Below are 15181 nucleotides of genomic sequence, written 5' to 3'. Positions count from 1 at the left end.
TGGCGGCCAAAAGACTGACGATATATCGGCAAGTGTCCCACAAATTATAACACCACTTGCGTTTACATCGAAATTAACAATGATTTCTCCCAAAAAGAGGCAAAAGACCCACTTAGAAACATCCGAATGCAAAAAAAAAAAAGGGAAGGTGCACAACTAGACCCCACTAGGAGTCTAAGTACCAAATTTCAACTTTCTAGGACATACTGTTTTTGAGTTATGCGAGATACACACACATACGGACGTCACGAGAAAATTTGTTGTAATTAACTCGGGGGTTGTGAAAATGATAATTTCGGGTGCTGTACGTTCCTAGGCATATATCCACGTGTGGTCGGGTCGAAAAAAAACTCAACACTCATTCGGGGGTGAGAAAAATGGAAATTAAGGCCGATTTTTGAGTGAAAATTTTTTTGTGAATACAATACTTCCTTTTTTGTAAAAGGAAGTAAAAAGAGAGAGAGAGAAAGGAAAAAGGGAAGAAAGAAAAAGGAGGGGGGGACTCCAAATAAGAGAAAACCTAAAGATAAAGTAAAATTTAACTCTTTTGGTATTTACTGTTGCAGCACTGAAAATAGAGTTAATTGTTTTCTAGTAAGCAATTTTGATTCCCCCCTTTTTTCTCTTTTCTTTTTTTGGGGTGCGGGAGGGTCCTGCCTTGGTTCTTTGCGGCCCTGGACTGCAGCAATAGATTAATCAACACAAAAGAAAATTTTTATTTTGGCAAACTGTTATTAATTACCAACATTTAGTGTTGTTGTCTATTCATGAGTTTACCCACCTCCCCTACTGTTTAAACTTTCTCATGCCTCTAAAAACATGAAAAGGAAAATTGAAACTAAAAGCCAAGGGGAAGGAAATTTCCTGCCCGCAACACAAAACAGTGGGGACACCAATTCCAGAGAGCAACATAAATTTTTGAAATGATTTCGGTCCTGCGCCCCGAGTCCAAAGTGCTGCAGTTATTGTTTTGAAAATCGAGGAGGGAAACTAGTTTTTGTGATGCGTTGACGACTCCTTAAATTACCAAATTAAAGTTTTCCTGTTTTTCGCCTATTGATTACCAAATGTGTACACACAAAAACTTTAAGGGACCAAAATTGCAAGTAGTTTTTCTTTAACATCTCAGCCAAGGGCAGATCCAGTTTCTGATTTTGGAGGGGGTCATTTTCAAAAAGGGTATTACAAATTGCATTTTGAAGTACTAATTAGGGGTCAGTGGCGATGTTTTCGAAAAAACGAAGCTTTTGGCTATCTTTGTTAGCTTAAAAGGGGCCGGATGCCACCCCCTCATGATCCGCATCTGTTCTCAGCCTCGACTAATAAAATAAGAACAAAATAATTTTATTTTGTCTGGCAGATCCGTGAGTTTGTAACACATTTTGCAGCTATCCACTACTGATAGTCTTGTATATTCTTTAATTAATTCATTCAGGTATCAAACAATTGTTTTTAAAAGTCATATTAAGGTTGACTAATTTCAAATAGCAGTTTAATACTGAAACTGCGAGGAAATGTTAACATTTAAAATTCAATATACGCGTGAAATAATCAATAATCCTGATACGATGATAGAAAATTTTCTCTTCCAAACAAGAAATAAATCTTTTAAAAAAAATGTTTGGGGAATCTGAAATATGTATTCCTACCAAATCGTAAGAATTGGGAAAGAAACAATGTTTGCACGGAAGCACACCAATTAGGGAAAGTTCGAATTTCGTTTTAAAGCAGCTATTTAACATTTAACAATGGCGACTGACATTAACGAAATATTTTCCTCAGAACGGGTCATACGGGTCGCACACGCGCTCCTCTTTTACACTATCGGAGATGCAAGCCAGAACACAAACGAGTTTGCGCGGGGAGGTGGTGGAAAAGCATTGCGCATGGCTGTTCGAGAAGAGAGAGAGTGGGAGACAGAGTTACGAGACTTGATAAAAATCTAGACGCGATTCCCCCGAGATCGTGAACTAAGGTTTTAACTACTGAAATTCAAATATTTCAGTTGATTTATGGTCAAGAAATATTTTTTGTAATTCAATCCATAAGACTTTTCCTGAAAATCTTTATGGTCGCCAATATCCAAAGTGACCTATAGATGCGTTTTAAGGGCTTCTATTTCGCAAATTCGCCGCAAACCTCCATTTGAGCCCGAATATTACATAGCCCCTTACCCTTTCAATAATGACACCCTCGAAAACCTGCAGGACTCGCTCTTGATGGCGAATCATTATTTAATTTACCTAATACGATTAATTTCTTTAAAAACTTGATGGAAAATTCGCAATGTTTTAACTGCTTTTCAAAAAAATTGGCTTTAAAAGGAACAATTTAAATTTTTTTTTCCAGTTCGATGAAAAGAATCTGTTTTTTAAGAAGTTTTACGAAAAATCGAGCACTTTTTTTACTTGAATATTATGGTTCACATTTTTTAAAATTTTGATGTAAAATTGCAATTTACAGCCAATTCTGTAATTGTTTCGTTATCGACATAAGAATTCTTTTACTAGTTGCAAATCACTTTCTCTGGTTTAGGGGGGGGGGGGGAGGGACATTGCAACACTTGACTTTGTTCAGATTAAGAAAACGGACAATAGGCAAAAAGAATCAAAGTTGAATCAAATCATTCTCGTCAATCACATGAAAATCGATAAAATAAAAAATGAACTACGTATGTGACGTTACAAAGCAAGTTTTTTTTTTTTTCTTTTTGAGGGTGCGTTAGGAACAGCGATTTATTGACGTAATAAACGAGCCATTTCACCACATAATTAATCAAACTTGCTAAAATAAAGCACAAATTTGCAAAGAAATTGCTTTATTTACAGAGCGAAAAATACTTCCTTGGCGGAAAGGTTTTCAGAGTGGAAGTCGAGAACGAATTATTAATGGTTCAGAGATTTAATGAATTTTAGAGTATCCCTTTGGTTTATACTGATTCCCCCCCCCCTCTACTTCTTAAATGATATTCAAAATCTCATTTAAAAAGACATTGATGCCACGTGAAAAAGCGTTCATGTTTCAGGTAACATAAATCAAGTATCATCAAGGAAAGGGGGGGGGGCGTCAAGCATGTCATTTTGGGGGTCCTTCCCCTCGCATTGAAAAATCAATGCAGTTCTACATTATGCGAGTTTCCTTTTTCGGTACAGTTTGCATTCATTATTTACCCTTTGACGCCCCCCCCCCCTCTGGAAAATTTTAAATGACGGGCCTGGTAATCAGCGTTTTAAATAATTTGTCGGAATGTCCACGAGGGGTAGGGGTTTATCGCGCAGACTTGTGACCCATTGAAATTTTCAGAGATTCTTTTACTTTTAATCTTCCTTTTTTTGGAGGGGGGGGGGGGGCGTTTACGTTCTGGGGAACGCCCCTGATAATGTGCATGATCAATGCTGAAATTGGAAGCAAATATTTTGGAAACTGCCCTTGGGGTTTTGAGGGGGGGGGGGGCGACTTACCGAAAGAAAAAGTGGCATGAAAGCAATTTACTTAACATTTGCATTACTTTCACAAAAAAATTAAAAATAAAAATTAACTTGAATTCTGAAATTTTGAATTCAAATTATGTTTTTCCGCAATCGCGATTTGCGACAGGATCCTGCTCATTGGGGGCTATTGTTTCTAGAAAACGGCTTCTGTCCCCCCAAGCGTGCCTCTCCGCCTGGGCGGTTACATGTATATATAGTTGTGTGTGAGTAGGCGCGCGTGCGTGCATGTGTAGGCTTGTGTGTGTGTGTGCGCAGACCTGTGTGTATGCGCGTAGTGTGTGTGTATGTATGGCTTGTGTGTATGAGTTATGTGTGTGTGTGTGAGCGTGCGTGTAAGACATGGACGCCACCGATCAGGAAAAACGGATGAGGCAGTGCTCGGAGCTGAGCCGCGTCTGCCAACAGAGGACGGTGGGTGGTGGTCCTGCAGAGGCCCCTGGTCCAAGCTGAAAAAGGCACGGCATCAAAGACAGTCAAGTGAGAACAATAAACAATCGTGATTGCTCAAAAAAAAAAAAAAAAATCAGGAGAATGATACACTCTTTCCCCCAACTACTGAACTGTGCATGACAAAACAAAAACTTAAAATACGTAAAATAATGTGTGTCGACATCTATTAAATACATTTGTAACTTTTTAGACGACCCATTTCTACTACGCAGTAGAGTAAAGAAAAAACACCTCCGCCTCGCCTTTAATACACCTACAGCATTTGAGTTGCATTGCGCATGTGTCAGAAAAGGGATGGGAATCGCATTATGGCGGAACTCAGCAAAGCTGTCAGAGAACGCAGTCCAGAAGAATCAGCCATCTTGTATCAGGGTATGGAATTTTAGAAGGGAAAAAACTTGGAAAAGTGCCAATCATATTACTAGATGCGTGCCCATATCTCCAACTAAAGAGAGCTAACATCACTCGGATTGAATTTGCAACATAATGCTCTTTATGTATATCAGAGTTGGTATTTGAAAAATCAACAAATCGATACTTGCACTACACATTTCGTATGAACTAATTTCACCAAAGAATTAGAATTGCTATTTATTCCTCTATTTATAATTGATCCGCTTTAGAAATTATGTTCCAGTAAATCAATACAAGATTATATTTTTGTATCGGTTAAAAAGTTAATTAGTTTTTTCTGAACATAATGTGTTCCAATAAAACATCCACACAAATAATCTTATTTCCACGAAGAACCAAATGTTTAGTTCTTAGATGTTTTTAAAAATTAAAATTAAGAATATTTTTTATTTTCACAACAAAGTGATTTTTTCAAATCAAATCTCTGTTTTTGAAATGTAACTATTGCTAGTCTTCTTTTTTCCCCTTCCATTATTGAAATAAGAACACACAACTGGGAAGGATGTGGGGGGGGGAGTAATATCCGGGGCACAAATAGAGAGTCTCTCCCTGGTAATCTCTTGAAATTCTTCAGTCACATTTCGGTTATGATCTCTGTTCTGTGACTTACACCCTGGATATGAGCTTGATATTGTTTTCAAATAAAATGTACATCACATACATCCGAATCGGTCACGAGCCCCTGTGGGGCTCGTGACCGATTCGGGACAAAAAATTGTTGGTATTGATTACATCGCAGTATTAGGATCAAGTTGGATGAATTGAAAAGCATAGTTATAGATGAGAAGTTGGATGTTATTGGAATTACAGAGACATGGGCTACCGAATTTGATGCAGAGTTATTACATATTGCCGGGTATAATTTGTTCAGACATAAGAGTAGGCAAAAGTGGCGGGGTTTTACTTTATGTTAGAGACAATTTCATTTTGCAATGAATTGGTCATAAATGATAAACCTACTGATATTGATATAGTTTGGCTGGGGTTGATGAGCAATAAAGGCAAAAAACTATGCTTTGGAAACATTTATAGGCCACCTAATTCAAACCAGGGACAAGATGAACAAATCGTATCATATTATTAGTGACATGTCCAGTACGGGATCTGTTATCATAATGGGGGATTTCAATTTTCCGGGTATTGATTGGAATAATTTTTATCCTGGTAATGGCAAAAAAGCGGAATTTTCAAAAGTAACTGGTGACTGTTTCTTAGATCAAAGTTGTAACTCAGGGAACTCAAGAGGAGGCGATTTGGATCTTGTTTTTTGTGACATAAGAAGTTTTATTCAGGGGTTGCGTGTAGGGGATCATATCGGAGATAGTGATCATAATAGCATTAAGTTCCGGATTAAATTTAAAGTGTACAAAGATTATAATTTTAGGTTTGTGCCCATTTTTAGAAACACTGATTTTTTTCAGTATGGATAGGCAAGGCGAAATTTTAAGTATTTGGTACGGATTCAGAAAAGGGAATTGGAGCAAAGGCTAGCAGATGACATAGATGGGAACTCTAAAAGGTTTTTTGCTTACGCTAATTCTGGGAAAGCTCGAAACAGTCAAATAGGGTCATTGCTTGATGAGTATGGAAATTTAATTAGAGTGTTTTAGAGAGTAAGTCATTCTCAATGCTCACTGCTATGAATGGATGGTTAATTATTTTGAGCCGAAGTTAATAATAAATGACACTAGCAGCTAAATTATAAAATTTTATTTCTCACATGAAAAAATTTATAAGCTACTTTAGTAAGAAGAAAAACTTTGAATGAGATATAGAAAAGTGAACAATATTTATTCATGTACTTTTCATTCTCTAGGACTTTTTTTAGAAAGTTTTTTGTTTTCAAACTTATTCTAAAAATCCTCACAAGCTAATCCGATGTTAATTTTATGAGTCAATGTTTCATATGTAACTATCCTAAATAATCCTTCACAGTTAATTATTTTAAGATTTTTTCGGTTATCTGTAGCCTAATTTATCTTTTTCCAGGACGTGAAGTAAACCGGCTGGGACGCCGGGATTTTTTCTGAAAACGAGGACTGTCCTGATCAGGACGTCTGGCAAGCCTACTAATAACCACTAGGTTTTGACTCTAGCAGCAGTATGTCTCTCCCCCCCCTCAAACTATAACCACTAATACTTCAACTACAGTTTTAGGAAACAATAGTAGCACTATTTCCTAGAATTATAACTTTCATATTTTTAGAAGACATTTCTTAAAATTGGCAGTTTTCAATGTTTATCAGCTTAGAGTTGACAAATGTTCTGAAATGTATTCAATTAGGGCAAATAAGGTAAAAACTTGATAATAAAGCAATGAATTCATTAAGCTTACTCTTAAAATTAGGATAAGTTTTCTAAATATTCAATAAATTCTAACGTTTTATAATATGTTAATGTTTAGATAAGTTGTGATTTTGGTTTATGATTTGCTTTAAAATAAGGTTTCCATCATCATGTATATGTTTTTTGTATAAAATAATACGTTGAACAATTACCTTTCTTAACTATACTAGGTAGTTATTGCAAGAGCCTGAAAAACTGTGTAGTTTTGCTAGTCAAAGTTAAGAGTGTATGATGCAGTGTAGTTAAATTTAGAGCAACACATTCAAAAAATCTAAAATTAATTTTAAAAAATAAAATCAACTGATTTTAATCAATGATTTTTTTTTTTTTCATAATTTAAATCAACGAACCCTGCATACAACTGACAACTAATTATAAAAATTTAATCCAACATTTTCAGTTTTGAAATTAGAAATAAAACCCAAAACAGAGCAGAAAGCAATTTTGTTTCAAATTCTTGAATAAAATATAGTACAATCCTGTTTATCTGAACTAAATGGGACCAAAGGTAATACGAATAAGCGAAAATTGGGGTAGTATGGGTTATAATAAGAAAAACAAAACATGTTCTTAAATAAACAGTTTTCTTTTATTACAGTAAAGAACAATACTTTTTAACAGAATTATATATGATTGCTTCTCTCAAACACTTTCATTTATAGTTCAGCTGCAGTCATGGGCCCCCATATGCAAAATTTTAAGGGGAGGGGGAAGGGCTCAAATATTTTCCCCTCGGTTCAGCAAGGTATTTTCCCCTTGGAAACCGATTTCAGTACAAATTAGAGTTATTAAAATTTGGCACTTTTGATAATTTATTCATAAATAGCTGGAAAAGATTTTTTTTTACATTTATGCAAAAAAAAAAAAAAAAAAAGGCATTAAAAGCAAAGAAGTTCTCATTTTTAAGGGAAGGGGCCTTGAGCTCCCACTTGCCCCCCCCCCTCCTCACATGGGAGCCCATGGCTGCAGTTGTGATGGACTGACACTCCAATTTTGTCATGTTATTTGTTACATTTATAATCATATTGCTATCATAATTTAGAATTATTATTTCCGTAACTTTTTTTTTTAACTCCACAAATTTCAACCGGATAAACCTCCGATCCAGATAAATGAGGTTCTAATTTTAGGATCAATGGATGGAGAATAAAATATTAGAGCAGTTTAAAAATGGTTGGAATTTTAGAAAAAATGGGTCAACTTCAATGAATTAAATGAAAAAATCTTGCTATGCTTTAGCTGGTATTTGGTAAATTCTATGAAAACAATAGAACAAAAAAACAGATCATTATTAGCATTCTCCTTAAGAGCATTTAAAAATCTTTTGCTAAAAGCATAAATTCAAATAGTGAGAAAAAGTAAGAAATTGAGAAAAAGTTCATTAAAGAAATTGAAAAGAAGATTTTTTAGAACTAAGCCTTCAAAAAGTTAATAGGTCTTTAATTCAAATATTTTCTCCTTTAACTTTTCCTTCATGGTAGCAGGAAAAAAAAAAGCATAATTTATTGAAAACATACATGGTTATTAATTCTTTTGCTGTTATATTGGTGCAAGAAATGATTTGAAAGTAACATTGATTTTCCCATAAAGTATGAGGAAAAAAATGCTGCAGTTGTAACATCTGATAGTAACAAAAAAAAGAAAAGAGGTGCATAATGAGGACCAGTCTCAATAATTTTAATGCAATTTATATTTTTACTTTAAGCTATGACCTACATATAGCATTTATAGTTCTACAAATCCTATAATAAAATCATATATTACAAGTTATGTATTAAAGAAATTTTATTTCAGAAGATGTTACTTCAGCAGTGCTAAGTACTTTTTAGAAGTCTGCAGCTTTTTTTTAGCAAGTTCTTTCAGTCTATAATTATTCGTAGTTCCTTTATTTCGTATCATAAAAAAGAAAAAAAGAATGACAGCATTTTTTCAGACCAAGAACCCGGGATACTACATTGGTCCACTTTTAGAATATTACAAAAACGAAAACTTTTAAAAGTTGGGAAAAACAACATCCTAGTAAAGCAACTGCAAAGTTGATGTATACCCAAGGTAGCTGATTCTAGCAAAAATGTAAATGGTTCTGGCATAAATAGAGATTAGAAGTTAGTTAATTTAATATGTTATATTGATCATTAAACTTTATATTTTTCTTTCTAAACACATAAGAAAATAAATTTATTAGAATACCTACTAAATAAAATTTATTGTCTATGTAATTAAAATTAACAGTTTTCGTAATGTGGACCCATACCTCAGCCATATGGCATGATTGTCCACTTGTCAAAGTTCTGTTGAAAAGTTAATCTGAAAAAAGTTTATGAATGGAACATTTTCAAAAAAATCTGTAATGATGAGAAATATTTAATGAATCTAATGGAAGATCAAACTGATCATTTACTTTTTTGATGTGTCAAAAAATGAAAAATAGAAAAGTGGATGATGGTGCCCCAATTTCCTTTAATTTTTCATTTTAACGCTAAAAATACTGATACATAAATGCTAATAATTTTACTTACATAGAAATTTATCATTAAAAAAAAAATCTTAGTTCTTCATCTCATTAAAAGCTTCCATATCGGAAGAAGCATCAACTATTAAGATGGGGTGCAATAATATATCAAAGATGAAATTTTAAAGTTTATTTTCTACATTTTGTGCACATTCACACAGAAATGAAATTGATTACTACAGCAGAATTGGTAAGGACCTAGTTAATTGAAGCTGAAGTACTAAATGCAGCATATTATATGGTTAGAACAACACATAAAATTGCAAAATCACTTTAAAAAAAAGAAACATTTAAAAAATGATTTTAATTGATGATTTTTCCAATGATCCGGCACAGCACCCATTGACTTTTTTTTTCTCACAGTAAAGAAACAGAATATGTTTATTCTCAATTGAACACATTTAATTGTTTTCTCTTCTTTCTAAATTTCATGGTCTGGATTCAATTGATACAAAATGTAAAGTCTGTAACATTAAACATTTCACTGTGTAGGATTTAATATTTTTTAGTTATTCTTCAAGTCAAAAATAAATAACATTTTTGATTTCTTATTGACTGTTACACTAGTGTTCAAAAACAAATATAAAACACTGAGCATAGAACAATTAGATTAATAGGGAATGAGACTCAATTTTGTTTAACTTTTTAAGCAATTTTAATGAGCGGAGTCTACAACATGATTTTTTTGCCATAACTATTTTAACTGTTTGATTAACACATTTTACTTTGAGTTTGTGCACCTGGTAGACCTTCCACACTGGCAAAAAAAGAATTCATTTCTAATACGTCATGTGTTAATCGTATTGTTAAAAAATTGGGAAACGTAGAGCTTGCAACATTCAAATACTGTGCAATGTTGCAGAACATTAATTGCTTTAAGGTGGAAAACAAAAAGGTTTTAAACACTTCTTAACATCCTGTCTCTGAATACATTTAAAAGAAATCAAATAAAAAATCAAACACTTGAAGGGTTGAAAATTACAGAACCTGAAACAATACTTAATAAGCATTAAGTACAAAATATGAACATTAATAGCCTAACAGTCAAAACTATCCATAAACAGAACTACATTTTTCCAAGCACAGAACAAGAACACAAGAATTTTTTTATTATTATTATACCATGAAAAATGGGTAACTGCTTGGTATTATGCACATATATTTTACTGTTAATAATTTTGCATTTGTCTTTTTTAAATGAAAGAAGGCAAATTTAGATTTTATAACTTTCTATAATTTTCAAGAATTGACCAACAAAATAATGAAAAACGTGTTTCGGATTTGGATTAACATTTTAAAATTGCTAATAAACTACCTACACATATTCAATTGAAGAATGAAAATTAAAGAATTTAAATATTTTACATTTATTTTTCCCCCATAAAATTAAAATTGAATAAATCATCTGAAATAAATGTTAAAATCAAATACTGTTTCGAACGCTGATTAAAATTCATTAAACAATAAGAAATTGCATTGAAAAAGCTGGATCTTAATTTCTGAAGTTTTAAACAAAATTTGCTATTAGCTGAATTTTAATGATGCTGCAATTTGTGAACATTAATATGAAATGAAAATATTCCATGACAAATCAACGACAGTACAAACCGCTTATACATTAATAAAAATACACAATCAACAATAAAATCAACTCACCTGTCAGATGAGCAAAGGCAAGCATATAATATTCGCTGCTGACATGGAAAATGCATAGAGTTGAATTTTTATTCCCCTTTTCTTTTCTGTTTTTTCCTTCACAACACACTTTCTAATTTTTAACCAGTGTTTCAAAATCAGTTCTGAAAAGGTTTTTCGTACAACGAGTTTTATTAAATAATCTGATGATTTAAATTCAAGTGGGGAGTTACATTTTGTACAACTATCGAGAAACAAAGCCAATGTAATAAAATGAAAGAAGCATTATGGAACTAAAATTTTCTCTTCTGAATTCAGCTTAGTTGCAAGTGAAGAACCAATTTTGATACCAATCAATTCCTGAAGACAAAATGTAAACAAAACAATAATATGGTTCTAGAACAACTACTTTTACAACAGAGTCGTGTAAAACTCTAGCCAAACCCTTTGAAGAAATTCATAACAGTAATTCCAGCAATTTTTGCCTTGGAATACAGCAAGAACGTCAAATAGTAGATTAGATGAACATCAGAAGATATCAAACTACGGCTAGAGGCAGCCATTTATAAAATTTCAACAAACTACGGGGTAGCCAGACTTGTATCAAAAATTTATAATTCAGCTAAATAAGAAAAATAACTATTCACATTATTAAAAACGCAATGCCTTTTAGAAAAAGGTTTCATTGGATATTTAAAAATTCTGCTAAGTTTCGGGGGGAAGGTGATGCTTGTTTGAATTTAATTTTTTTTTTTCTAAATGCATTTAAGTGTTTTTATGATGAAAACAAAATGTACGATTTCTTTGAAAACACTTAAGTTTTCTAATTTTAAATCCAAAACATGAAATAAAAATTCCGAAGGCATTTTTTTTATTAACTGCGTAGTTTTCTGTTTTTAAAATGGCAACCTTTGTTGGGTAGCAGACAAAATTTCATGTAAACAAGAATGTCATTTTTCGCTTTAAAGCTAGTTTTCACGTGAAATTACTCAAAAATGAGAAGTGTATATCATATATTTGTAGCATTACAGTATTTTTTCTTAAAAGAAATTCTCGCTTATCAGTTTAAGGAAAATACCAACGATCCAATAATCACTGGTATTATTGCTGCTTTTGGATATTTCAATTCAGACGCGTATACGGATGTATTTACTTTGCAACGAGGATATATATTGCAAGTTTTACTTGGAAGTGAGAACGGTCAGTTTCAACCTGAGCCTCACATCAATTGCTCGTTTGGAAGGGTTATAACTAGTGTTGTACCTGGTGACTTTAATGGAGATAATTTTATGGATATTTTGGTGACGCTGTCCCACGAGAATGACATAAATGATGTGATGGTTCTATGGGGTAACAATAACAGCGTTGATTGCAAGGCACACTTGTTATTTAGTCTGACAAGTCAGCCTGTGATAGCCGATTTTAATGGTGATATGATTCCTGATATTATAGGTGAAGTCGGGGTTGGCCAGAGGTATGCCTGGATTTCTTCTTTTGATAAAAGTTTTAAAAATCATAGCATAAAATCGGACCAAAATTTTCGAAAGCCTCATTCTTCAGGATTGGGAGACTTCAACAATGATTTAGCTTCTGATATTTTAATCACGGGAGAAGATTACATGGAGTTATGGTACAATACTGGCACAGGATACATCAGGAACGGTAGTTTGCCCTATCCGAAGGTCAGTTGGCTGCAACATATTTTTCCTCAACAATCTACTTTTGTTGACATCAACCTTGATGGAGTTTTAGACCACATTATGCCTGTCTGTTATGATAGTAATTGTTTGACTTCTGCAATTTACATCAGGAGCTCAAATGCATTAGAATGGAGGATTTTGTTTGATGATTTTAACTATGGTGAAAGTTACTGGCATTTCCGGAAACCTACTGGATCTCCTTTAGAGATTGCTGCACTTCCAGTCACTCTCAGAGCTGGTGATATCGATATGGATGGCTATCCAGACTTTATTACTGTTTTACAATCAAAATCAAACCCTTCTATTAATAAAGCTGTCATTTTTAACAACATTCAGTGCTCAAATTGTAGTGATTGTACTCATGAAAGATGCTTGAAGATAGATTGGGAAGTTGCTGGTTTGAAAGATATTGTCGATATTCAAATCGCTACTTTCTTCGATATATCTGAAGATGGAATAATGGATGTTGTTGCTTCATCAAAGACTAAAGGAGATTGGAAAATCCATGCATTGAAAAACATTGAGCCATCGGAGTCCTGTTTTATGAAAGTATTGGTACACAGTGGCCTACCTCTACTTGATACTAAAACTGAAACCCCTTATGGCGTGAATCAACCTGGTCCTATGGTGCGATACAATTTAACTAAAGAAGATGGGGAGCGTGTAGTGGGCTGTTCAATCCAGATGTCTCAGTCTGCTCATTTTCCTCTTCAGTTACCGTATTCGATATTTGGTTTGGGACAAACTCCTAATTTTATCGATGCTTTGACTGTTGCCATTCCAGCAAAATTCAAAAAAAATGTTCATAAAAAGGAATGGAATCAAATAATTCCTAATTCCCAAATAATTGTCATTCCAAACCCACCACAAGATGAAGAAAAATGGGTGAGAAAACTGTTTGTTACTCCAAGCAAATTTGTAATTTATACTTGTATCGCCCTCACAGGAACTTGTATATTTATTTCTTTGATTGTGGCCCTGCTACATTGGAAAGAAAGAAAAGAAGATAAGAAAGAAAAAATGCAAGATGCTTACAGGTTCCACTTTGATGCTATGTAAATTTTTTAAAATTGTATTTAATTTTACTGAAATATTTTCAAGTGTCAGAGACAAGTAATTGCTCACCGATGTTTATATTTGCAATGCTAAACGTTTTATAAATTGTGTTGAATGAATAAATATTTTCTATGAAATTACTTTAGAAAAATTTAGTTAGAAAGAAAAAAAATGTGCAATTAAGCTACATATCAAAAAGCAAAATTTTAAAAGCAACAATTGAATTATGGAAATGATTCTTTTCAAAATTTGAATAGTAAAAACAAAGCCTTTCATACTAATTTCATTTTCTAGACTATTTTCTAAGGCATATGAGAAAATTATTTTACTTAATTGCTTCAAAGAAAAAAAATATTAAAAATAGTACACCCTCAATAATCATGTGTATAAAAAATCTTTCTTTTGTGTGAAAGCACTTTAAATTTACTGCATCTAACTTCATGCCAGCACAACCAGAGCCGATGAGACCCAAGACAGGCTCCCCTCCCCTTATAAAACTTCAATCCTGAGCCAGGCCCCTAGTTTACGTAGACCGACATGGCCTCTCAAAAGCCCTGAGCACAACAACCAATCCTTTACCTTCAACATTAAATCTACAGAATTCCTGTAGGACAGTCGCAGTTCCCTTCAATACCTATACAATTGGACTCAAGTTGGAGACTAAACAAGCATCTCCATCCTTCATAACTTCCAACTTACATCAAAGCTTCACGATGTTCATTTTCAGTGGATACCATCCCACATAAACATATTTGGAAACGATCAAGCGGATCGCTTAGCCAAGGCGTGCTGTAGTCTCTCGACACCCTCCTCCTCTGCCCTTACCTACTCAGAGCACCAGTCCAAAATTCATCTTCACCTATCAAAGGAGTGGAAGATCCCTCCCTCCCACCGCTGGTATGCGGCCAGGGTACGGGCTCTTCATTTGACCTCAACTGCGACAGAGCATCTGAATTGGCAATTTCTAGATTAGCAAGCAGACATACGAAGAGTCTTTCATTCTTCGAGGGCAGAAAAACATTTTTGGTCTGCTCCAAGTGCAGGTTCAGCAGGCCTCAGCCGAACACATCCTGGACTCCTTGAGTCTTACCAAAGAAGACTTATATGCCTCCCCTCTTCTTGTCCTTGATTTCTTAAGGGTCAATGATTTACTGAATTTTGTCTGACTCCATCAGACAACCAGAGGATTAGAAACAACAACAACAGAATTCCTTCCTCCACCCCTCTAAACTTGTGTTCATACATTACCTTCTATTCCTACAGATAGGTCAGGATCTATAAATTTTGGATCCCCCTGCAACAAAATCCCCAGAGGCCAGTACTGTCTGACCATGGATTGTATGGTAAGATAAACATCCGTTTTACAGCTAGAAATGGACAAATCTATTATTTTTTAGCAATGTCAGCTTTTGCAGAAGCAGAGTCTCATTCAAATGAGCGGAATACGAACATCAAATTTTTACTTTTCCCCCTCATTCAGATATTTTCGTCTTATCTGGACATTTGAAAATTCCATACAATCCGTGGTTGGACAGTAGTGTATATTTGCAACGTTAATCAGTCTTGGAGCTAGGTTT

At 33.9% G+C, this 15181-nt stretch overlaps 2 protein-coding genes across 2 annotated transcripts in view; one reads left to right on the top strand and one right to left on the bottom strand.

Annotated features, from left to right (window-relative positions):
* LOC129229528 (inactive histone-lysine N-methyltransferase 2E-like) overlaps positions 1-11401 on the bottom strand; it is an 87542-nt gene extending 76141 nt beyond the window's left edge. Inside the window, exon 1 of the mRNA XM_054863848.1 lies at positions 10870-11401. The gene's annotated coding sequence lies outside the window, so the exon portion shown is untranslated. The remainder of the gene's footprint in view (positions 1-10869) is intronic.
* A 357-nt stretch (positions 11402-11758) lies between these two features.
* On the top strand, positions 11759-13738 carry LOC129229630 (T-cell immunomodulatory protein-like). The gene has a single exon (XM_054863984.1). The coding sequence runs from the start codon at positions 11844-11846 to the stop codon at positions 13605-13607; it is 1764 nt and encodes a 587-aa protein (XP_054719959.1). The 5' UTR covers positions 11759-11843; the 3' UTR covers positions 13608-13738.
* Positions 13739-15181: the final 1443 nt, after the last annotated feature.

This window comes from Uloborus diversus, chromosome 9 (assembly GCF_026930045.1).
Source record: "Uloborus diversus isolate 005 chromosome 9, Udiv.v.3.1, whole genome shotgun sequence".
In the NCBI taxonomy this organism is placed as follows: domain Eukaryota; kingdom Metazoa; phylum Arthropoda; class Arachnida; order Araneae; family Uloboridae; genus Uloborus; species Uloborus diversus.
The sequence above is the reverse complement of the archived record's forward strand: the minus strand, read 5'-3'. Positions and strand labels throughout refer to the sequence as shown.

What these genes read in the sequence shown, in the direction of transcription:
- LOC129229630 (XM_054863984.1), top strand. Translation starts at nt 11,844, where the DNA reads ATGAGAAGTGTATATCATATATTTGTAGCATTACAGTATTTTTTCTTA.